Source organism: Lemur catta, chromosome 3, assembly GCF_020740605.2.
Source record: "Lemur catta isolate mLemCat1 chromosome 3, mLemCat1.pri, whole genome shotgun sequence".
Taxonomy (NCBI): domain Eukaryota; kingdom Metazoa; phylum Chordata; class Mammalia; order Primates; family Lemuridae; genus Lemur; species Lemur catta.
Window position 1 is genome coordinate 32,972,450 of NC_059130.1, and position 25,320 is coordinate 32,997,769.

Here is a 25,320-nt window from a genome sequence, read left to right on the forward strand (position 1 = left end):
TGCTGAAAGGGGACATCCCAGGGGATCACAGAAAAGCCAAGGGACACCAGGACAAAGGGACCTCCTGGCTTAGGAGCGATGTTCATGGGAGAGCATCCTCCCGTTCCCCAAACCTGAGCACCACGCCGTCCTTGCTCGACGCCCCCTCACTCGATGCCCCCACAACCTGTTCTGCGCCACCATCACTACCCTGTAGCAGCTACATCCCCGCAACAAGGACGCTGAGCTGCTCCTTAGAGAAGTAGAATAGATTTAATCTGTAACTGTGAAATGTCTAGGTTAGCAGCAACTATGGGCCCCAGAGACTGGGCAGAATTTGTCCCCCGAAGGCATGCCAAGGGTCACGGAGGCCCCCCTCACTTCACAGAGGTCGCCGGCAGGAGGTTAGCTTTGCGCTCAGCTTCAATGCAGTACTTCTCAGGAAGGCCAGTGGCTCTGCAGGGAAACACCGGGCAGGTGTCAGGGCAGGAAGCAGGCTCTGGGTGGGATTTACAGAACCCTGCTCCCACAGCGCACCCCCCAACATGCTCATGCCAAGGCTCCCGCAACCCTGCCAGGAAGTTCCCAAACAGCCAGGAAGACCCCGCCCCACAACTTCCTGCTGGAGCCTTCTACAGAGGGACAGACTCGAGTAGGGAGAAGGGCCCTCCCTGAGCACCTCTGCCATGGCCCCTCCGCCCGAATCCCACACTTTCCAGCCTGCTCTGCTGGCTGTTCGGGGAAGAAGAGAGGAGCTGGAGGAGGAGGGGATTCCAGCGCACCTCAGCTCTTCAAGCTTTTTCCTCTTGATGTCATCAATGCGCTCACGCCGCTTCTGGGCCTCCTCTTTGAGGCGCTGGCCCTCCTCAAAGGTGGTGATCCGGTTCTGCACCTGCTTCTGCTGGTTCTCTCGCACCTGGCGCCGGAGCTCGTTGGCATGCTGTAAGCGCCCTGTGGCCTTTTTCTCCTCCTCCAGCCGCTCCTTCTCAATCTGCTCTCTCTGAGCCCTGGCGGGGGGACACAAGGGGTGGAAGGGGCTAGGCGGAGCTGGCCCAGAGGAGGAAAGGTGCTGGGGGAGTCTCTTGGGTGGGCACCTCCAGTGGACACGCTTCAGAGACCACAGCCCTCCAGGCTTCAGCCCTCTTCTGTTGCTGGAAGATCAGCCCCAAAGGCAGCCACCCTGCATGCTCCCATTCCCATCCAGCCAGGACCAGCTTCCCGGACAAGCAACTGTATGTCATGCTTAGAAGGGCCCCAGGCTTGGTTTCATGCTCTGCTGTCACTGTTGTGAAATTCTTAATAGTTTTGAAAAAAGGCCTCCACCATATTCTTATTTTTCACTGGGCCCTACAAATTATGTACCCTACACCCAGGGTTTCAGCCCCTGGGAGCTATTGCTCCTACTCTTCCCTCATAACAATGCATAACTCCCCTCCAGCTTATTCTAAAATATATCCTTCTCTCCCTCCCTTCCTCCCTCCCTCCCTTCCATCCTTTCTTCCTTCCTTGCTTCCTTCCTTCCTTCCTTCCTTTTCTCACTAACAATAATGATAACATTAATAAAACCAACAAAGGGATGCTTGGAAAGTTAAAAGATGTGGCCAAGTCTGGAATACTAGCTCTACCTTGGTTGCTGGAAGAAGGAAGGAGCTCAGCCTGAGATCTCTCAGCTCTCTTATTGATCCATCTTTCCAAATTCCTCTTAGAAACCTCTTCCACAAAAATACTTCATGGACCCTGACATCAGGGAGAAAATTGCTACTGGCAACCAGATAGACTCAGAAAAAACTCAAATGAAATGCATTCACATCTCAGAGGAAATGCAGTTATAGGCCATCTTGAGCTAGCATCTAATTTCTTTCTCAGCATGATCAAAAACAAAAACAAAATGTAAAATCATCCTAGGCAGGAATCGTTTACCTGTTCTCCTACCCTAGGGTCACTCATACCCCAATAAAGGTACCAAAAACACTGCTTCACTTCCTCATTTCCCTCCAGCCGCCTTCCAAGACCCACTATACATGGGATATCCTCTCAACTCCCAGCAACTCTTTCTGCCATACAAACATCTCCTAAAATTCTACACCTGCTGCAGAGCCTGCCCAGTTTATCAGACGAAAACTGCTGGCTTCCTTGTCACTCTGTATTTAGACACCAAATCCCTACTGCCCAGACACATCTGTGAGAGCAGGAAGACTCTCCTCTTCACCTGGCCATTTTTTTTTCCTATGTGTAGAACAGTTTTCTGTTGTTTCACACTCTTCTGAGTGGAGGGGTAAGTGTAGAAAAGGGGGCTCTATGTGTGCAACTAGAGAGCTCCTGGGGTAGTAGGCAGGTGAAACTCCAAATGGGGAAGAACCGCATTCCACGGGGCTAGGGCAGTGATCATGGGGCCTGGCTGCATATTAGAATCACCTGAGGACTTCCAAAAACTACTGATGCCTGGGCCTCACCCTCGGCCATTTAAATCACAGCTGTGGAGCTGGAGCCCAGGCATCAGTGTTTTCTGAAAGTTTCCAGGCATTTATAAGAACCACTGGGTAGGATAGGTCAACTCTCTCTGCTTAGTCAACAAGCATCCCTCTGTCCAGAAACAGGAAGTCCAATATAAGCCACACAGGAGGCCATGCTTTTGAAGTACAGAATGTTGGATTGCTGGCTGTGGCAGAGATGCTCCCAGCATGAAGACATGTACCACGGTGGTCACATGACCCTAGAGACACTAGGTCTAGATGCTAACCTAGAGCAACAGGTGAAGTTGAACTTCTCCAAGGGGGTTGATCTAGCTTTAATAACCAGCTAATGTGTCTGCTTCAGGCAAACAGAGAAAAGGAGAGACAAATGAGTCAATAGCAAAAGTAGGACTTTAGTTTCATTCCACTGCTATCTATTAGTGCCTGTAAAGGCAGCAGATGTCCAAGGGCATGGAGGCCAGGGAGGAGCAGGAAGACATCTGGAAGGCATTATGGAGCCCAAGGGCAGGATCTTTGGGGGACTTTAAGAAGCTGCCTTCTCCTCCAGGTGTCCGATGACCACGGCACCACCCTGAGGGCAGGGAAAGCTATAGAGCCAGTGGGGACAGGCTGGGGCCCACAGTCCAAAAGAAGGTAAAAAAAAAAATGTGGCTCTGGTGAGGATGAAAGCTCCTGCAGATCTGCTCTGCCTCTGGCTGGGGGCTGGGTAGCCTTATCTGTCATGCAACTAACTGAAGCATTACCAAGAAGAAAGACCTAGAGCATGTAGAACAAGAAAGCTGGGCTGCACTGTTCAATCTCTATCTGAGCATAATTCTATAATTTTATATCCCCCTCCCACCAATTCAAATTTTGTTTGGTTTGTTTCCTTTTGAAAAATTTTGATCTTATATAGAACCTGAACTAGGGCAAAAAGGGACTCATTCCCTGTCAGGCTAGGAGAACACCTCCAGGTCTGGTGGTGGCAGATCTGACTGGTAGAAAATAGAGCAGAGGGGGAAGCCAATGGCAGCTGCTCTGAGGGCGGGGGCAGAACAGTGAGAGATGTGAATGCTTAGCCTCCACTTATGTTGAAATTATCATTGAGCAAAAAGAGAGAACTATAGTAAAAGAGTAAAGAGCTGCCAACGAGGAAAGATGGATTAAAAAGGTGAGGTCCACCCAAACGGGAATCTCTAACATCCTTCCTCTGTAATGGGCAAGAGTAGTGTTTTATTAATTTCTAATTCCTCCATGGCATGTAGCACAGAGCCCGGAATTTATGTGCTTAATACATATTTTTCAAATGAATGGCAAAGAGCTCCCTTAAAGTCCTGCTCCAGTGACTCACAACCCTTAGTGTCTGAAGTTCTTCTTTCTAACTTTCCTAAAGCTCTCATGCTGCACTTTCATCCCTAATTTGCAAGGGGATGTGGGAAGGGGCTGTGGAGGAGAAGAAACCAGATTTATATCTTTATTTATACCTTTACTGCTTTAGGTTTAATAATCTCAATAATCTCCAGTTCCTTAAACACTTCCAGGTGCTATTTTCCAATTCTCTAATCATAAAATTCGTTGTTTGAGTGGCTTTGAAATATTTTAACCAACCATCTAGTTAGAATGATCCCACCAACCCAGTCGAGATGGGTGAGCATCTCTCCATTAGCATTCCAGAAAGCTTCTCCCTATCCGACATGGACCATCCCTGCTACAGTGCAAGGAAAGGAAGACAATGTTCCCAGGCCTGTCCTACCGAAGAATCCTCTCGAACTCATCCCGGTCCCGTTGCACCTGAACAGCCAGAGTGTGCTTCTTGAAAGCCACCTGTTCCAGCCGACTTTTCCGCAGTTTGGCCTCTGTTTCCATCTTCCTCTGCGCATTTTCCTTTTCTTTTCTCCGCCACTCTCTGTCTGCAACCTCCTGATTGCGCTTGGCCCGCAAGGCATCCTGGAAAAGCGGGGTGGACCAGTGAGGGCACAAGATAACCTCGGGTGCAGGCCAGGTGCCTTCAGGAAGACACCTACTTACAGCCTCTGACACGGTCTGCTCTGAGAAGCACTATGAGTTTCTCTGGCAGCAAATTATTCCAGGAAACAATAAATGGAATCCCGTCATAGAACTTTTGGGTCAGAGGATACCCTGAGGGGTCATCTTGTCTTTCCAGCCCACTCATCCCAGTTCTTTCCCTGCACCTCAGACACCTCCAGGCAGTCCTGCAATTGCTTCTAATTTTAAAAACTTTTAATGATGGAGATGCCACAGTTTCCTCTGGTGACACATTTCATTGGTTAGTTAAGGTTGAAAGTTCTTCTTCAGTTAGGAGTCAGAAACTTTCTCTTGAACCTTAGGCACACAGTGCACTGCTCAATCCTTGCTGCCACAGTCACTGGGACCAGTCCTTCCCCTCCCTTTTCAAACCACTGAAGTCTAGATAACTTGCCTGCTCTCCACTGTATCTCCACCCTGGAGGCCATTTCACAGGCTTTCAAAGGAATAGTCAAGGGAATGGGAGAGGCAGAGGGAATCCGAAACTAAGCAGGTACCTGTTCTGCCTGGTAGTCCTGGGCTTTCTCCTGCATGGCCCTCAGGCGGGCGATCTCCTTCTGTTTCTCCCTCCGGATTCTCTCCTGCTCAGCCTCAAACTCTGCTTCTCGAGCCTACCGGAAGTAAAGGCCTTGTAGAATAGTTTACACTGATCCAGCCTTGCAGAGAGAAACAAAACCCCTGCAACAGACCTTCCAATATTTTCCCTCCTACTTCCTGACTCCTTTTGAAATAGGGAAAAATGAATGAACAATGCATGAACATAAAAACAATTAGCATTTGTAAAATGATTCGTTGTTAACAAAATGTCTTCCCATGTATTTTCCCAGACAGACCTCACAACATCTCATGAGATAGATAATATACATGAGGAAACCGACATTCACAGAGATCCAGGGTCCTGCCCAAGATCCCCCAGCCAGTAAACTACCTAGCAGGATCTGAACTCAGGTATCCTGAACTCAGCTTTCATACTCCTTCCACTACATCACAGACAATTTTTAAGTTGCAAGGCCACTGGGCCAAGTAATAACTGTGGCTCCCTGCCTATCTTGTAAAGTACAGCAGGTGGAGGTTATCGCATTGGTCCCTGGGCAAACGGGCAACCCTGCCTTGGGCAGTCCCACAGGAGCCAACAGATGTCTAAAGAGTGAACCATCAAAATTAGCTCCATTTCCACCTCTCTGAAAGACAGGCATATCCCTAAAAGCTTCCCAACTGCCATTCTTAAGCAGTTGTAAAACTAATAATGCAGGTTGGGTGGAAATGTGATCTTTCCATAAAGAACCTTCCTTGGCCCTCACTCTACCTGCTCTGATTTCTGTGAAGCCCAGCGAGTTGCCTTCTTGTGTGTTGTGCACAGCTACATGTCAAGCTGCTTCCTCTGTCCACCTGGCCCTAGATGGCACAGCAGGGAATTCTGGATGCTTCTACAACCAATCTCTGCCTGTAGCTCTGAAGGGGCAGCCCTGGCTGCAAGAACAGATACCACGAGGAGGTCAGAGAAGGGCTTGTGGTATACCTAGATACTTCCAGTGAACTGTGGACACACCCAAATGCCTGATCCCTTGGCCGACCTCCAGCTTCTCCCAGCTCCACCCTGACAATGTCCCTGTATGAAGACAAGATGTATTCCTCTCCTTCTTAGAAGTCCATGGTAATTCCTCATCATTCCACCCTTCCAGCTCTGCTCAAGATATGGGACACCCCCAGCAACTGCTCTCAGCTTTCCATCACTTCACTACACCCATTTCTTACCACGACTAAAACACTGGCTGCTGTAGCCAGCAAATCTGTTCACTAACTCCTACACATAATTAGCTCATGATCACCACCTTCACCCTTTCGGGGAAATACTGGTTGAGTTCCAGCGATGTACATGGCATTATTCTAGGTACTTTCGGCCTAGTCTGATAGTGCAGCAGTCCCCAACCTTTTTGGCACCAGGGACCAGCTTCATGGAAGACAATTTTTCCATGGACGGCTGAGGGGTGAGTTGGTGGGTGCAGAGCTCAGGCAGTGATGCGAGTGATGGGGAGTGGCCGTAAGTACAGATGAGGCTTCGCTCACTTGTCTGCCGCCCACCTCCTGCTGTGCAGACCCCCAGTTCCTAAGTTTCATGGAAGACAATTTTTCAAAGATGTGGGCGGACAGCTCAGCAGCCTGGTCCCTAACAGGCCACAGACTAGTACTGGTCCATGGCCCGGGGGTTGGGGAACACAGTGAGAGTAGACACACATTGAAGCATCCCACGTGTTTTAAATCAATGAATGACTACTTCACAGGGTTGTTATAACGATTAAGTAACACATGGAAAACACTTAGCACAAAGCCTATGCACAGACTGCTCAATAAACAGTAGTTATATTACAATATAACAATAGTTATTATGTAGGAACCATCTCTGTCCCCAATCCTATGTTCTTGTTCTATTGCCTGCGTATCTCCAGGATCCAGTAAGAATACTAAAGCCAACAAACATCGCTGAGCTGGTTTGTATTAGGAATAAATAGGTATAACAAATAAAGATGCCTTTTAAAATTATACACATGCACACACACACACCTGCCCTTCATTACGACTACTGTAGAGGGGCATAGAGAAGTAGGATGTGGTTTCTGTCATCACGTAACTTCAAAGCTAGCAGGGGAGACAAGACCTACATATGAAGAGTTTAATAACTTTGCTGCCACCTTGAGTACTTCCTCCTCTTTTTATATAAATTCATGTTCACACTATCTAAACCATGCTTAAAAGCCTTCTTTTACCCTCAACTCCCCACAGACCCCAATCATTTCGTTACTTAATTTTACTCCAGATTGAGTCCACACATTCACAGGCTACATCCATCTGTGACTGTTGCAGGTGGTGCTCTCTGCTACACCGCACACTTGTTCCTGTAGGTTCTGCAGCAGGACTGGGAGAAGACTCTACTTCCTGAGTCTAGGACACAGTACAGGATACCCAATATAGGAGTTTTCACAAGAAATTTATGGGGCAGCTGACTCATCACTGGGAGCGCAATTATCCAAGTCATGAGGAATCCACAAAAACCTCCCTTTCACCAATAGTTTTACTTTTCTTCCCTGCCCGCATATGACCCTCATCCCACCTTCTACTCCAAGGTGTTAATGAGGATAATAACACACTAATTTAGGTGTTCTTTCTAGGCTATTCTCAGTTAACAAACAAGAGGACTGGCCAAGAGGAAGAGAAAAAGAAGCCAGCCCTCAAACTAAGGACATGCACGTTCAAATGAAGGCATCCCTCTCCCTGTGACAGACAGTCCATTCATGGCCAGAGGTCCCAGGCATCAGAAACCAGGTCCCTACCATCTTCTTCTTGGTGAACTCCATCACCATCTGGTCTGCCAGCTTCTCCTGAGCCAGCAGCTCTGCTTTCTGTTTCTGGTTTTCATCATTGATGCGCTTAATCTCAGCTTGCATCTTCAGTTTTTGCTGGTGCCTTTGTTCCAAATCCTGCCAGCAAAAGAAAGAAAGCCTGAGATTAGGAGGAGGCGAGACAAATGCTCCTGGCATCTAGGGATAGACAGACATGGATGGAGGCAGGGAGACGAATGAATGCACGGCCTGCAGTGTAGCTTCCATCACTGTCCTTTGTGAAAGCTGTTCTGTCAAAGGGCGTCACTGCCCTCGTCTACGAAATGGCCTCTTTACAGCTTTCTTCCAACTTGACTCTGGGCAGCTCCCGATGCTGTTGGTCTGTGTATACTTTCAGGAAGTGGGGCTCTGGAAGTTCCGCACAGCTTCTCCCACTTGCCAAGCTAAATCCTATCCCTGTAGCCCTGCTCACACCGCCTCCCTCGGCTTTCAATTTCCTTCTCCCATTTAAACCCAAACTTTCCATCTCCATTCAATAGTGATGATCGAAATAATAAATACTGCCCTAAGTGAGTACTTTCTAATTTGAGGGGCACTCTACATAGCCTATCTCTAATACCCAAAAATGTCCCCAAACCCTGAAACGTAGGCCTTGTTATCTCTCTTGTTGAGATGAAGAAACGGAGGCCCACAATTGAAGTGACTTGCCCACAGCCACACAGCTAATAAACTCCAAAGCCAGAATTTTGAAACCTTGTCCTGTCTAAAGTTTCAGGCTTCTCTGGAAATTTTACTTGGTTGTCCCAACTTTCAGTTGTCTCTTCATTTCTGAAATCCCTCTGCACTTAAGGTGGTGCCACAACTCTTGAGATGGGATCATACATCCCCTTGTAGGTCCCCAATTGTTTCCTATATGTTCACTCGGTCCTAGCTAGAGGGCAGGGACCTTGTGTCACAGTTCCTCTCCTCCCCAACGGCATGTAACCCAATGCAAGGAAAATAGCAAATATTCAAACTATTGCCAAACGAGGCAGGGCAGGGGGACCAAAGTGAGTGGCATATGAGAAAGAGAAGGGAAAATGGAGTTAGACATAGAGAAGCATGTCTCTGTGAGCGGTGGAGATCAAAGTACCAGTGTGACCCTGAGCAACAAGATCTTTCTAAGGAAGGAGCCCCTGCCTCTCTCAGCCCCTGGCTTGCAGAAGCTCACAGTGCTCAGACCACTTCTAAGCCCAAGCACATCCTCAGGTCACAATGCAGAGGAGCAACAGAATCTTGTGCAGCTGCCCTCCCCCCAGGCACCCGCCACCCACCCTGGACTCCTTGCTTCAAACCCATCATCTCACCCTACCTCCATCACTGCTTCTAGCTCCTTCCATTTCTTCAAAGATTAAATCCCTCCCTGGCCTTCCAACTCCTCCTCAGCTGGCTTCTGCCCTAATCATCCAGCCAAGGTGACTCTGCCTGTGTGCCATCCTCTAGGGCTGGCTCTCCACCAGCTTGGCTCACTGCCCAGTTCAGGGCTCCTTCCTCCAGGAAGCCTTGGAACCAGACAGCACGGCAACTGCCCGCCTCCCGGGTCCATGTGCTGTGAGTTGCAGGCTTAGCATTCTCTCACTCTCACTGTGCCTACTTCTCTGCTCACTCCACTTTTCCTGTCTGCCCCTCCAACTCTCACACTCCTTCCCCCCTTTTCTCTTTCTTCCTTTCCTTTCTAACTTCTTCACACTGGTTCTAGGCCTGCCACTGGCACCCCAGGCATCATTCAATCCCACTGACCCTCAAAGCTAAACAAGCTGCTGACCCATGTACAAACATGTATTTATTTACTTACTTCTTTGCCTATTTATTTCCTTTTGTTGTTGTTGTTGTTGTTTTGTTGGTTCATTTCATTTCCAAGAAACCAAAGGACTTTCTCTGTCTCTCATCTTTGAAAACCTTCCTAAGCAACCCCGGATAAACCCCCTTCACTCTTCTCCATCTTGCCAACAAGGGCGGGGGGGTGGGGGGGGAAATCTGCCCTTTGCACACCCTAGGATGGTGAGGCAGGCCAAAAGCTGGGGAGGCACAGGTTTCTACCCTAAAATTGCCCAATAATACTTCCTGGAGACTTGGGGAGTGCCTGCTAGAAGGACATCGAAAAGACAGTGACACAACATCAGTGTAATGGTGTTGACTCACTGACTCCTGGGGCCTCTCTATGAGCCCACCAGTTGCCATTCCCCACAATCTAGTGGGATTTTCCAGTCTTCACTTCTCACCCCCTACTCTGCATGTTTGCCCCATGCCTCTCCTTCCTGGCCCATTCCCACTCTTTCTCCAGAGCCAGGAAATGAAGGAACACAGCTATGTCCTTCTGTCTGTCATCTTGGCCCCCGTTGGTCCCCTTCTCAGGCAGTTCACAAGGCTGCATGCACCTCGTCTTCCCCAGCCCCCAGGTGATCATCACCCCACTCCTTGAGCAGATCTGCACACTGTAGGCACCCTGAGAAGATGTCCTAATTACAAGTCTGCCCACCTGTGGGACCAGAGCTCCTCCCCCTTCCACCACCATCAAATGCACTGGCTGATGACAACTCCATCATCCTTAACATGGGGAGGGGGAAATAAAAGAATACATGTTCTGCAAGTTAAATGACACCATGAGGAAACAATCTCACACATCCAGAATGAGGGGCATTCTTCAAGCCAAATGGCCTGGATGCTTCAAAATACCAGTGTTATAAAGATGAATGAAAGAATAAATGAATGAATGAGGGAACTGTTATAAATCAAAACAGACTAAAGAGACTTAAGCAAATGCAATGTGCAAATCTTGATTGAAGCCTGGTTTGGAAAAAAGAAAACACTGAAAATACATTTTTTGAACAATTGGCGAGATTTGAAAGTAGATTAAATATTAGATGACATTATAGAATCAATGGATTAGAGTTTTTGATGGGGGATGTGATAATGGCATTGTTGACATGTGAAAGAGTATCCTTGTTCTTCAGAGATGCAGGCTGAAGCATTTAGTGGCAAAGTGTAAGGGTATCTGCAACTTACTTTTGAATAGTTTAACAATAGATAAAATATGTATATACATCTAGAAAGAAGCAAGCAACTAAGGGAAATTGTCAACAATCATTAAATCTAGATGAAGAGTTTAAAGGTATGGTAAAATTCTTTCAACTTTTCTGTATGTATAAAAATTTTCAAAATAAAAAATTGAGAGAAAAAATAAATGCTCCAAATGCCTGCCATGTTCCTCACTGGGCTAAGAGTTTTTGTACATTGCAACAGACCAGATAAGGTAAATAGAAGATGATTTTTTAAGTCTATTTAGTTTGGGCAGGTATGTCATCATTCCTTTTGCAATAGATATGGCTACTAATTTTATTTAGGCTAACAGGAAGAAAAGGTTTGGCTTCACAACACAATTAATGACAATGGAATGCTATGTACTTTGAATGAGGTAAGAGCAGGAAGGCTGGAACTAAGATATTGCTACTGTTCGTCTGCAAGGTGTGTAATATCCCTAGGTAATTGAGGGAAAACTATAAAACATCCCTATGTTTACTTGTGCAAAGCATGCTGTCGTATGTTTCCTGTATGTGTCCTTTCACATCAATATATCAGTCTTGGACCCCCAAGTCCCCAGGAGGCAGGGACAATATCTCTCCAAATCACTGCTCACCCCCCAGCATGACACTGTGGCAAAATAAATGCTTAACATGGCAATAAAAAGTTGATAGTGATGATACTGTGAAATGAGCATATGCCTGACAGAAAACCAGTCAACACCCCGAAATCCCAAAATCTCGGAGGGCTTTGTTGCTGCTGCTGTTGACACTTGGCATTGTTTGTCCGGACTGTTACCCTTAGATCCTCCTCTTGGAGCTGTTCCATGTACTCCAGCATCTGCTCCTTCTCCTGCTCCCTCTGCTCAGCAAGCAGCGATCTCTCCTCCTGGTTCTTTTCCATCTGCTCCACAATGTGCCGTCTTCCTCTGGGAGGGAACAGTGCCACAGTGTCTTAAAAACTAAGAGTCCGTGTCTATCTGCTCCAACCTCCACCCAAATAACCCCCAAGATGGGAAGAATCACAGGAACAATTTGACAAGTGCCCCTTAAACACTGATATGCTACATGGACTCAGAACAAAGTCCTTCCCCAGCATGTCCTGAAGGATCAGCCCTCTTTCTTCTGAGCTCCTGGTTCTAGGGCTCACCTGTCCTGAGATTCCCTTCTTCATTTGTTTGCCCAAGAGTTCACTCCACATCATAATACATCTTTTCTCCCTTCCAGTGTGTAGATTTTCTGAAATCCTACCACCTCCCAAGTCTTCCCAGAGTAATCACAGCTAGCTTCTTATGCTAGCCTCCCAGAGCTTCACAGAGCTTAAAAAAAAAATGGCCCAGAACTTTTAATTCCTCTAGTGCTTCTGCTCTCGCTCAGTTCAACTTGTCTTTCCACCCCACCTCCCATGCCTGGGTTGCTTACCACCTTTTTAATATTCTATCTCACATTTGAAGACTCTCAGAGGCTGGTAGACAGGGCTGAGTCTCAGGAAGTCTCTCCACTTAGCAATGTCCCAGCTCAACAGCAAAAATCAAGGCAGCCAGGGTCTACAAGCAGTGCTGCTGGGACATTGCTAAGCAGAGAGACTTCCTCAGACTCAGCCCTGTCTATCAGCAGGTGCATCCAACCCCATGACAAAGGAGCAGAGGCTGGAAGAATGGGAGAAGACATAGACCAGGGTGAGAATCAACGGGAAGGAGCATGAGATTCACATTCAGACAGAGCACTTGAACAGCTAAAATAAACAGATGACTTCGGATGAAATAAACAGAAGTAATGAATGAAGGAATTACACAGAAACAGGTTTGGAGTTGCCTAATGAGGCAGAGATTTTTTTTTCCTTCACCAGAGCTATTTATGCAGAAGATGGACAGCTACTTAGCCAGTAAATAAGCTTTTACTGGGAGCCTTCTATAGTCTACCAGACGTAGCCTACTATAGTCATCTCTATGAATGGTTCAGGAGAACAGAATACAGTTGGGGAGATAAAGGTGCTATTCAGTGTGGTATGAGGACTATTTCTAGAGGTAATTCATGGATCATATGGTTGGTACTTTAAGTCTAGGCCAATATGATCCTATGATTCACCTCCTCTGGGACTTTTCCTTTTCTGCAAAATGAAGGGGAGACAGAATTTATTCATTCTAACATGAATTAGACACTTACTACTGGCCAAATACTCTGCTAGGCCCAGGAGCTACAGAAATAATAATAAAATGGGGGCCCTGTCCTCAATGAGCGCATCACCTAGCAAGGGTCAAGAGTGACAGGGCACGGAAGAGGGAGCCCCTAACCTGCCTGATGAAGTGAGGGCAGTTTCTCAGGGGAGGTGACAGCAAAGCTATGTGTAAGGGAGAGAGAAAGCATTTTCCAGAGGGAAGAGGAAAGAGAAGGGTATTCAAAAAAAGGGAACAAGAAAAGCCATGAACTTGTGACAGGGTCTAGTATGTTGGGGGAACAGGGAAAAGCGTAGAGAGGATGGCAGGAAGTGGTGAGAAATGAGACTGAATTAGGACCAGATTGTGAAGCATCTATTAGGATCTTAGAAATAAGCTTTAAAAAGTTCTGTGATTCTATGTATCACTTTATGAAGGTTTTGAGATAATAATAGATGGTGATAATGACCAGAATCTCTAATCTCTTCCCTCTTTGCTAGGCTACATGGAGTGGCTTAAAGAGGGAGATGCCAAAACCACATCTTTACCGTACTCTTTCCTCCCTCCTCTTCCTGTCCCGTTCCTCCTGCCTTTGAATGGATTTCTGCCTTTCCACTTCCATCATCTGATCCAATCGCTTCTCCTCGGCATCCAATTCTTTTTGGATCTGCTGCTTCTCCAGGATTTGGGCATCCCGGATGGCATGGCATTTGGCATTGAGGATGACCTGGAAAGTGGATATAAAAGTGTGGCACTACTAAGCTTGGGGGTGCGGAAGTTTAATGGGGGAGAAATGGAAGCAGAATATTGCACTGCTGAGTGTGCAGGAGATGCACACGGCTATGCCCAGTCTGAAGAAGCAAGAGCATGCTTATGTTAACCCCTCAACACAGCTCAGTTCAAACATTTACTGGGCTTCTACTAGGTTCGAGGGTCTGTGCAAGGAGTGGCCTGGAATAGCATCTTTCAGGGTATTAATTTTATTTTTTTTTGAGACAGCGTCTCACTCTGTGGCCCTGGCTAGAGTGCAGTGGCATCATCATAGCTCACTGCAGCCTCAAACTTCTGGGCTCAAGCAATCCTCTAGCCTCAGCCTCTGAGTAGCTGGGACTTCAGGTGCACTCCATGATGCCCAGCTAATTTTTCTATTTTTTGTAGAGACGGGGTCTCGTTCTTGCTCAGGTAGGTCTTAAGCTCCTGAAAACTCAAGCAATCCTCCCACCTCAGCCTCCCAGAGTGCTAGGATTGCAGGCATGAGCCACCATGCCTGGCCAGGGTACTGCATCTTAGTGTTTGCGGGGTAATGGATCACTCTTTGGAAATATGATGAAAGTTATGGGCCCTCTCCTCCATAAAATTCAATTACATAAAATTACACATGATTTCCATAAAACTTCAGAGGTCCATGATTCCCCTTAGAGACCCATGAACTCCAGGTTAACACCGCTTGTTCTACTCCTCAGGGAAGTTAAGACACTCTTGCAGAGGCCAAGCCACAAAGATTTTTAAGCTGGATGAGCCCAACATAACACAGCCCCATCAATAAGAAACAGAAAGTAAAAGCTTTGGAAAATAAAAAGAGGTATAAGTAGAGAAATTTACCTGAGAGGCAGAAAGTGGAGATGAGGGATTAGAGAGTCAATATTTTTCATTTGGTCAGGAAGTGAACCCATGCAAATGAGTTACAAAATAGAATTCAAATAAGCCTCTGATCTTTATGTGCTCAGCTAAAGGAAGCACTTTGGGTACTTCAAAAAGCATCCAATTGCTTCGACCACCATATGTGGCCAGAATTGAACTAGCAGGATAAAAATAAAAGTAATACCCTCATATGTATTTATAAATCCACAGTCCACAAAGGCTCTCTTGTATATTAGCTTATTTAATCCTGCCAATAATTCTGCTAAGTAGTTTCACCGCCCTCATTTTACAAATGAAGAAAGTGAGGCTCAGAGAGGGCAAGTGACTTGCTCAAAGTCACACAGCAAGCAAGTAGCAAAGCCAGTCCTCCCTCTGACCACAGCAACTACTGTGGCAGGTGCAGCTCTCCTCCAACCCCATCCCTGCCCTCACCAGTCCCTCTCCTTGTCCAGTGTGTGAATAGGAGGAGGGAGGAGGGGGTAGCAGTGAGCCCCAGAGGAGGAGGAGACCAAGAAACCCACCTTGTTCATGTGCTTGAGCTCCTCCTCCTGCTCCATTCGAAGCTTGCTGGCTCTCTGCAGGAGGTTCTGGGCCCGCTCCTTGGCCATCTCCTCCAGGTCGCTGAGCTTCTTATTGTTCCTCCACACCATTTCCTTCTGTTTTATGATCTGCTTGCGTGTCGTCACTGCATCCTAAGGGAGACCAGTCAGGATTGGGGGGGACTGTTCCCCGTGCTCTGTGCCTCGGGGCGCTTGCCTGGCTCCTGCAGGTGACCCAATACAGTGTTGCCTCAGCCCATCGTGCCATCTGAACCAGAAGCTCCACTGCCTGACTTCATTCTCAGCCCTCCCTTTGGCCCCAGTTGCTTCCCTATCCCATCTCAAGTATTTCTCTCTGGTCTTGCTTCTGCAACATTTCTCCATTAAGTACACATTCATGCCTCATGTTAGGGTCCCCTAACTAGAGTTCCCACGGCTGTGACAAACTGGCCTCCCCCCAGCACATTTCTATTCTGGAACCCATCCAGAGAGGTGAAGGCTTAGGGAGGTTAACTACCACGATGGCTTCCTTCTCCTTCTTGAAGGCCTGCTCCCTGGCCTCGAGCTCTTCTCTGGTCAGGACGTGGGATGCCCATTTGATCCGCTCAAACTCCTCAGGGCTGATGATTAGGGACTCCCCAGAGGGATCCTCCTTGGGAACACTGACAAGGAGTGAACAGTCAGGGAGAGGAGGGGGCACCACCTCTCGGCACCACCTCCAGGCTTCCCTGCTCTCTTCCCCTCCCCACATCATGCCAATGGCGGGAGACACTACAACTGTGCCATGGGGCCACTGGGGAGAAGGGGTTCCAAGTGAGGGTCAGGTAGTACTGCAGGTTAAAAAGAGACATTTGAAGTCCCTTTTCTACAATGTCCAGTTCCTATGTTACCTTCTCTGTGGGAGCTGACACCCTCACCTATGTTCTCGAATGCCCCCCCCAGGCCCAGTACATCACCTCCTGCTCTGAGCCCCCACCACACCCTGCTCACACTGCCTGCATCACAGCCAACTGTGCAGGGTCTGTTTCCTTTACAGACCTCTTTAGGACACAAACTCTGGCTTAACCACATTGGTGGCCTAGTCTCTGGCACAGTGCATGGCACAGAGAGAGAACTCTAAATAAAGCTGTTAAACTGAACTTTAAAAATAGACTAATCCTCAAGGATGACATAAAATGGGCAAGGGAACACCAGCCCAGGTTGAAATGGATGCTAGTGAGAAACCTAAGCGTCCCTGTCCATCCAGCCTGGAGAGAAGCTTTGAACCCTAAATATTAATTAAAATCTCTGATCAACAATAGCCGGAGACATGTCTATAGACCCCTCCTTTCTAGCTGCCCAACCCATTCAACAAACCAATAGCTAATTATAATGATTACAAGCAAATAACATACATTAAAGGCGGGGGAGAGAGCAGTTGGGGGTGAGAAAAAAGCTGCTTTGGGGTGAGGCGATTTAACAGGTGCATGGCAACAGGACGCAGACAGGCTGAGACAGGAAGTGAAACCTTGTCTAATAAAACTAGTGGGAGGAGGAACCCGGAGGTAAACAGAATGAGTGAGTGGATTCAGTTAGGGGCTTGGCCAAGATCTTGTCGTTCACTGAGCAACCTGGCCCAAAACAGCCTGGGATTTGGGGTGACCAGGGAGTGATCTGAATCTAAGACAGCAGCTCGGGCTTTCAGCAGCTCTGAAAAATAACCAGCCACTTAACCTCCAACATGTTTCCAGGAATAGAACACTCCAAGAAGGAGCCCTTCTCCTCAGGCCTCAGGAGTGGCAGCAGGGCTGGTGACCACATCTGGCCATTCGATGCCAGAGCTGACCAGACAGTGCTCAATAAGGAGCTGCAGTCAAGTGCAGCCTGGGACTGTGTCCCAGCTGTGCCTCCCCAGCTCATGACACAAGCAGTATGTTCTGGGAATTCGAATTTTTAGCAGATGGAGCCAGAGTAAGGAGAACGGTTGTACAGAGTGAAGCGCTAACCCAAAGGCTAAACCACTCAGCACAGTGCTGGCTTATTGCACTGCTGCGCTCGGCCTGACCCCCCAGGAGGGGCCCAAGCAGAGGGCAACTGCAGTCAGGAAGCAGGCTGAGCTACTCCCAGAGGAACCCAAGGAGCCCCTGTGAATTTCCTCTTATGGCCTCAGAGTCTGGGAAGAAGCCAGGGGGCGAATTAGGCATCTGTTCAGTTTCCCCTTGCTTCAGATTCTTAATGCAGCTGAAAGGAAGTGACTCATCTGGATCACTTCCGCCTACCAAGGGTACTAATGGGGACTTAGCAGGGACCCACTAAGCACCTCCCCTCTACCAGTCTCCTAGAGCCCACAGCCAGTCAGAAGAAAGGGAGGAGAAAGGAGCTGGGAATAGAGGCCAATGGCAACAATAGAAACAACAAGAAAGAAACAAGAGATGCCAAGACAGAGAAGAAAGAAAGATCCGTGAAACAAAAGGGGACAGATGAATAGGAAGGTGGGGATTAGATTGACAGAAGGAAGCCAGCCATGCTTCTGCATCTCCCTGTGAAGATCCTCCGCAGAAGTGCAGGCTGAGGGAGGGAGGGCAGGGGCTGTGCCCCAGGTACTCACATGAGCTCTCGGATCATGCCGCGAGCGATGAGCTGGATGGTCTCTGGCTTGTGGTCCAAGCCCAGGGCACTGAGAGTCTTCCCAATGGTATGCTTATCTCGGAGCAGCACGATGGGGCTGTTGCTCTGGCCCTGGGTCAGGGGCTACGAGGTCAGAAAAGCCAGGTTAGGAGCTGGTCACCCCACTTCCTGTTGGTCAGTGTAGCCTAACTTCAAGTGTAGCCCTCCCCTGTCCTGGGCCTTCCGACCCATCCAGTGGCAGGGGAGGCCGGCGGGGGCCCAGACTGCAGGACCACTAAGAGTAGCCAGGGCCCTAAGAAAGCAGTGTGGTGCCCTCTGTCTGAGCCTGGCTGGGTGTGTTCTGTACTTGCCAGCTCTTCTGAGAGCAAGGCCTCTTGTTGTGCAACGACTACTCCTCTCAGGATGGGAGGGATAGTGGGAGGTGGGGAGCACGAGTGTGTGTCTATACCTAGCCTAAAATCATCAAGAATAAAAATTAAGGTTTTGGTCTCTAGGTTCCCCTCTCTTCATGAAAGATTCTCCCTTATGAAAAAGAAAATAATAATAATAATAATAATCTCTCTGGGACCACACAGTGAGTTTGAAGCAATACAATTTGTTACAGACGAATATAATCTATGACATTAGTAATTTTTAATCCTTTCTAATGATTAATTTACTTTGAACTCTCAAAACAGCCATGTTGAGGGAATTAGAAATAGCTAAATCACCTGGTAGAGACCTATCCTTAAAATTTAATATGAGGATGTCAATAAGTTGGAATTCAGCAAGAAGAATACAGATTAGCTGTATGTTTTTTTTTTCAAGATTCTCTGACCTTGAAGGAGTTAGGTAACAAGAAAATGAAATCACCTATTTCAGGAAATGTCTAAACACAGGAGAGAATTTCATTTGTTGTTAATGCAGTAACTGTGCTCCTGACTGGAGGCCGGGCCATGATGGCCTTGCCTGTCCTCAGACTGCCACTCTGCACAGACAGTGCTGAGCACTACTGCCACCTGCTGCCCATCTCTGCTTCCCAGCAGGCACGGCTCAGTCATGCCACAGGCCACTTCTGCCCCCTACTGCCAGTTGAGAGACTTCCTAGATTCTCACCCACCAATAAGGCCAAGGAAACTGGGCCAGGGACAAGCATTTTTCTGACCGCCTCGCTTCGTTATCCAACACGACTACTCCTGGAGAACTCTGCCACTTCCGAATCTCTCCTTGCTTTGATGAGAAAACTCCACATGGACCCAAAACAAAAAAATGTCTGTAAGTGAAATTGCATCCCTTTGATTCTTTCCCTTACTAATAGGAAAATTGCTGCAGAATGAGGGTCTTCTGAATGGAGAAACAGGCCCTCTTGAACCCTCTGGAAAGTCCTCTTGGATTCACAACGAGGATGGAGAGGTTCGTGACAGACATCCCCTCTCCTCTTCCCGACCAGCCCTGCTGCCAGAGGGATTCAAGCCACCATGGGTATCTTTCTTCTCTTTCTCTCTCCATGTATCATTCTCTTTTTCTCCTTCCCTCTCTTCCTTCTCACCTACTAAACTTCGTGTGTATCAAATTATTCAAAGCAATTCTCTAGCTCTCCTTTTCTGAACAAAAGGAGCTGTCAACCTCTTAGTCAGGATGACATTTGCAGATAAAGACCTGCTCATTTTCCAGAGCTAAATAATTATTTTAGCTGGGCAACTGGGAAAGGAGGATGGTTTTGTGTTGTACTCTGATGCTATTATTCTTGGATGGAGGGCGAAAGACGTTGTCGTGTGTCTGCAACCTTAGCCCATAGGCCTTCAAATGTTTCCATCATGGAGCTCTCACTGAGCAACTATTGCACTGTCTATGGAAGAGCCTCTCTTTTGATATTACAGCAGATTTTTTTTTTTTTGAGACATAGTCTCACTCTGTTGCCCCAGCTAGAGTGCCGTGACATGAGCCTAGCTCACAGCAACCTCAAACTCCTGGGCTCAAGCAATCCTACTGCCTCTGCCTCCCAAGTACCTGGGACTAGAGGCATGCACCACCATGCCTGGCTAACTTTTTCTATATATTTTTAGTTGTCCGGTTAATTTCTTTCTATTTTTTAGTGGAGACAGGGTCTCGCTCTTGCTCAGGCTGGTCTCGAACTCCTGACCTCGAGCAATCCTCCTGCCTCGGCCTCCCAGAGTGCTAGGATTACAGGCATGAGCCACCGCACCTGGCCTACAACAGATTTTAAATGCTGTGAAGGGATGAGGAATGTCATGGGTGGAAGCAGCCAGGCACCCCTGTTTACATAAGCCCCACTTGATGCCAAAGCTCTACAGCTCAGTTCTCAGAATTTCCCTTTGTCTTCAGTCTGAGAGAGTTACCTCAGCCAGGTGACTCAGTGCAAGCTTTGTTCTGAGCAATGCTAGTCTGGGCCACCTGGAGGGGCTTGTTGAGGGTTACCTTGATAGCTCCAAAGAGGCTCTCATCCACCTCAGAGCTCATGGCTTTGGTCCGATAGCGAGTCCTATTCCTTGACCTGTTGGAAGTGGTAGAAGAGGCGCTCAAGATGCCTCTTGTGCTTAGCGGCTGCAGGAAGAAGCAAAAAGTTTATGTCATCAGTACTGAGTGGCATCCAGCCCGGGGCAGTAAACTCTTCAGCCTACACTGGCAGTGGCAGGGGGTGAGGGGTGTGGGCAGAGGCATGTGGAAAACCACTTAGGGAAAGCACCTGCGTAAACCCTGAAACATAAGGGGCAAAGAGCAACAGATGGCTGACATGCCCACAGAAGCAGGAGGGGTCTCTCTGCAAGAGAGCTCTGCAAGGAGGAGCATGTCTATTAAAAAAAAAAAAAAGTTGATCTCGTGGAAGCAGGCACTAGAATGGTGGTTACCAGAGGCTGGAGGGTAGCAGGGGTGGGGAGATGGGGAAAAGTTGGCAATGGGGACAAAGTTATAGTCAAATAGGAGGAATAAGTTCCGGTACTCTGTTGCACAGTACGGTGACTATAGGTAACAATAATGTACATTTCAAAACAGCTAGAACAGAGGATTTTGAATGTTCTCACCACAAAGAAATGATAACTGTTTGAGATGATGGATGTGCAAGTACCCTGATTTGATTATTATACAATGTATACATGTATTGAAACATCACACTACACCCCATAAATATGTACAATTGTCATGTGTCAATTAAAAACAATAAAACATTTTTAAAGGGGGGAGCATTTCTGTAGTCCCGGAAGCTGAGGAAGGCCAAGTCCCCATGCAGTATGAAAGGAAGGATGAAGGAAACAGGGATAGCAGGAGAGAAGAGCCACAGTTTCTCCCCATTGTCCATCTGGTTCTGGTTTCTCACAAGGACAACCTCTTGTGAGGCATCTGGGCTTGCCTCCCCAGAAACGAACGGTGTTCTCTTTGCCTGCAATCTTCTCAGCATGTGAGACTCTTCACAAACAACACCGCTATTTGACCTCCTTCACGTCTCTGCAATCTTATAGGTTATGGCAGGGACCAGAGGATATAAAGGATGGAAAAGCACCTCATCCGCTGCTTGGCATGTGGCCAATGCGTAATAAACTTTAGGCAGTGGATGAGTGATTACCAGCTACAATCAGGAAAATCAGTTCTTTCTCTCCCAGGACCACTTAGTATTCGTGAGTCATTTTTAACCCCCTACTATCTTCCTATTTTTGCAAATTCCCCATCTAATCAGTTGTGGGAGACGGGGCTCCTCTCCAACTACAGAAGCTGAAAACACCAGGTATCTGCCTTCCCTGCTTGGCCAAGGGACCGGGGCTTAGCCAATGAGATCACCCTGGCCTGACAATGACAGGGAACCTAGTGATGCAAGAAGCAGAACAAGGAAAACCTTTCTGACCCAGGCAGTAGTGGCAGTCAGACCCAGTGCCTGTGGTGACACTGATAAGAGACCCACATCGGGAGTCGGCAGTGTTGGAGTGCAACAGTGCATCAGGGGCCCTTGCCAGACCAGTTCTAGGTTTTGATTTTGGCCTTGGTTCTGGCTGTAGAGCCTCTCATTGTTCCTATTTTCCAAGCTCAGTTTCCCAGCCGTGGCATAAAATCTATGAGCACTCCAAAGTCCTCTAAATACGTACCCTTCTACTTAAATTAGAGCCCTAGCTCTGTTGCTTATAACCAAGAACTCTGACTAATACAACCTCCATTCCCAAAGGTCAGTCCAGCTTCAGCTCAGCCCCAAGAGTAGATGTCTATCTCTAGCAGGCAGTGTCTGTAAGGACTACTGGACGACTCCCGACTTACACTAAAGCTGATTCAAATCTCACCTTGGAGGAACCCTTGCCCTCCACACCTCTGTAAGCTGGGTTAGCCTGGGAGACTGGCCAGACACACTGGGTCTCCCCAAGCCTGAGAATCAGCAGCTGTCAAGGGGACAGGGTAGACAGGGACATGGACCTTGCATTTCAGGTCACTAAACACTGGACAGCATTTTGAAAGCTCTCTCTGATCTGCCATTACCAACCAAACACCCCAGCACCTGTTCCACCTGTATCAGGTTTTCACACTCAATTGGGCAATTATTCTCCAGCTGGCTCTGTCCTGTACAATGAGCACTGCTGTGTGTGCCTTTCCCTCACTGCCTGGCACAGCCAGCAAAAGGCTCACAGAGGGAGTCCCCCTCTACGTCCTCAGTCAGCCCCAATATAGCAGAGCAGAAAAAAACTTGGATTTATTAAAAGGTAAATAAAGCAGCCCTGAGGATGCCTAATAACAGCCTCAAAAGAGCTATTATATTGTGGGTGGTGAGCAACTGCTCCCCTTTCCACTAAAAATAGAATAAGAGGAAATGAATAGAAACTGCAGTAGTTGGGATTGAGGCTAAGCATTGGAAATAACTGGAAAAGATAGAAGGCTTTGGATCATGGGTTCTGTACATAATTAAGGAAAAAGGTGCAGTGCCTGGCACATAGTAGAAACTCAACATGTGCTTGATGAAGAACAAAAGAATGAAACTGAGCAAGATGACCTCTGGAGGACTGCAGACCAGATTGAGACAGTTGCCTTTTGGAAATATGCCTCCACCATTCCACATTTTCCAGATCATGTATGCGGTCTGCACTGTGGATAATAACATATGTGAAAGGGCTTTGGAGTGCAGATGGAAATTATTGTTTTGCATTTGTTTTCCTGTTTCTTTTCAAGGGCCCCTGCAGGTTCTCCCTTGTGCTCAGGTGTCCACCAGGCTGCAGGTTCCTCCAGGTCTGAGACTGCATCTGCCCTTTCCTACACCCTTAGTACCCAGGTCAAGAGGAAGTCACAAGGAATACTCGACTGCCTGAGCCTAGAAGTCAGAACAGAGGAAGAAAAACAGATGACCACAGAAAAGTGGCCACTGGGAAGGACAGAGGGAAGCTCTGAGCTCTAGGGTTGGGTGACTGAGAAAACCTCATTTGCGAAATGCTGACTTTGAAGCCACAAGCCTTACACAAGGGTTAGAATAAACAGCTTTGCCAAGAGTAACAAGAAGGATTAGGGAGGCCATGGTGTGACAGGACTAGAAAAAATGAAGAACCAGGCATAAAGGGAAAGTTGCATCCCTCTGGGCCAGAGGCTGTAGCCAAGAGGTTCTTTTAAGAGGTAAAGGGCTGGTATTATTTCTTGCATGACCAAATAAATATTGCCAAGAAGCTGAGCAGTGCCTAGAGAGAAGCACACCTCGTCCTGCCTGGGGGAGGTGGCTCTCCTCAGCTCCTAAAGGGGGGGTTGGGGAAGCTGATGACTGGGGACAGATAAAGATGCCATCCCTGCTTTCATATTTTCATCTTGGTGACCCAGCTGACTCCCCCTCTCTTCATAAACCTCCTACCCCAAGAGCACAAGAATTCAGCCACAACTACAGCCTCTGTGAGAGACTCTGATACAGAAAGATTAGCTCATCAAACGAATGATGATTTTGAGTTATAGTCATTGATATAGAACTATCTCCATAACATATTAATTTTTAAAGAAAACAAATTTTAGGAAACATAAATATTCCTGTAAAAATGTTTGTATGGAGGGTGTGCACCTAGAATGCATTACTGAAAGAATGTTCACAAAAATGTTCAACAGTAATTTCAGATGAGGCCTGTGATGTTTCTTATATTGAATAATTTTCTGCGATGAGTAAGGTAACTGTTTTCATGATCAGAAAAAATACTAAAAGTGTTTTTATTTGAAAATGAAACATAATAGCAGGCCTGGTGCCTGGCTCTGAAGGCATGAGAGTGCAGCCCTTAAAAAGCCACAGCATTTTATATTCCGGGATCCAGGAGGTTTAGCTCAAATCCAGCAAGACAAAGTTGGAATGGGGCTGGAATAGGTGGGTGTGGAGTTTCCCTGATGTAACTGCAACACCTGTCAACTGAACAAAAGCAAAGACATGTCCTTTCCTAGATGTCCTCTCCACCCTGAGATCAGGTTCCTGCTTTGCATATTAAGTCACCACAGGCTGACAAACTCATCCTTCGAACTCTTGGCCTGGTTCTACGTCCTTTTCTATACACTTTGGTTACCAAGACAGTGGGGATTACCATGCACCAGGCCCCCTGCCTTTTGCTCTGAGTGGTTCATTCAGTTATTCCCTCCCTTCACACGTGACCAGGTTGGCCATCTGCAGGATGCCACCTGAAGATGATAATCTAGTCAGTGCTGAGGTCCCCTCTCTCCTTCTGGAGGATGTTATGAATTATTTTTCCAAGGGTTCTGGGAGTCTGCCTAATTGTGAGCCTCATCACCGCACCACCTCTTCTCTTCCCTCAAACACTCTCAAAAGCTAGTGAACAGCACCATAGGCACACGCGTGCACACACATACACACCCGGCCTGCCAGAGATCACTAACTTAGACCCTCTGCCTTCACGGGTGTCCATATGCCCCCTCCTGTCCCAGCAATTTCAGAAGGGCTCAGTCAGCTGGCTCAATCCCTGCCCCGAGTGGTCCCTGGGTGGGGAATCCCTGGATCTGGGTGCTCTGCAGGCCACAAGTCTAACCCAGGTACAACTTACTCATCAATGAGGGCTTGGAAATAGAAAAATTTTAAAGCAGGAGAGAAAGGGAACTAACATATTCTGTATGTCCTCAGACGCCAGGCATGATGCCATGCCTTCACACACATACATGTACTACTGTGCTTGTCAAATGCTGCGGGGAGGTGAGACACAATCAAATAAAATGCATAAGCGAAAGAGGACCCCCATTGCAACACTGCAGGGAGTCCTCAAAAGTTGGGAACTGCTCTTTGTTGGAGTCTGGTTTACTTAATAATTAACAAAACTATTCTAAAGTCCACAGAGCCCCAGAAAAGCAGTGCAGCCTCTGGGCTTAACAGGTGTCCCCAAGTACACCTAAGTAACCACCCTTGCCACCTGGTGTGCCCCAGACATTCTAAGGTTAGTTCCCACAACCCAAGGCCCCAACACCCATCCCCTGCCCTCTCCCCTCCCTTCAAGCCCAGGTATCCCCTTCACAGCTCCTCCTAGGCCTTGCTGGCCTTCTCTGTCATGACTCTTCTAATCCTCCCC

The 25,320-nt window shown here is 47.6% G+C and overlaps 1 protein-coding gene across 2 annotated transcripts in view; it reads right to left on the reverse strand.

Moving 5' to 3' along the window:
* Window positions 1-233: 233 nt before the first annotated feature.
* CFAP45 (cilia and flagella associated protein 45) overlaps window positions 234-25,320 on the reverse strand; it is a 36,092-nt gene continuing 11,005 nt past the window's right edge. For both annotated transcript variants that reach the window (XM_045547063.1, XM_045547061.1), the window contains exons 2-12: window positions 20,237-20,362; window positions 17,799-17,941; window positions 15,729-15,873; window positions 15,194-15,364; window positions 13,580-13,758; window positions 11,675-11,804; window positions 7,808-7,954; window positions 4,976-5,089; window positions 4,186-4,379; window positions 762-986; window positions 234-435 (exon numbers count right to left, since the gene is read on the reverse strand). In XM_045547063.1, coding sequence (XP_045403019.1) covers window positions 357-435; window positions 762-986; window positions 4,186-4,379; window positions 4,976-5,089; window positions 7,808-7,954; window positions 11,675-11,804; window positions 13,580-13,758; window positions 15,194-15,364; window positions 15,729-15,873; window positions 17,799-17,941; window positions 20,237-20,278 — 1,569 coding nt within the window. In that variant the 5' untranslated portion in view covers window positions 20,279-20,362 and the 3' untranslated portion in view covers window positions 234-356. The remainder of the gene's footprint in view (window positions 436-761; window positions 987-4,185; window positions 4,380-4,975; window positions 5,090-7,807; window positions 7,955-11,674; window positions 11,805-13,579; window positions 13,759-15,193; window positions 15,365-15,728; window positions 15,874-17,798; window positions 17,942-20,236; window positions 20,363-25,320) is intronic.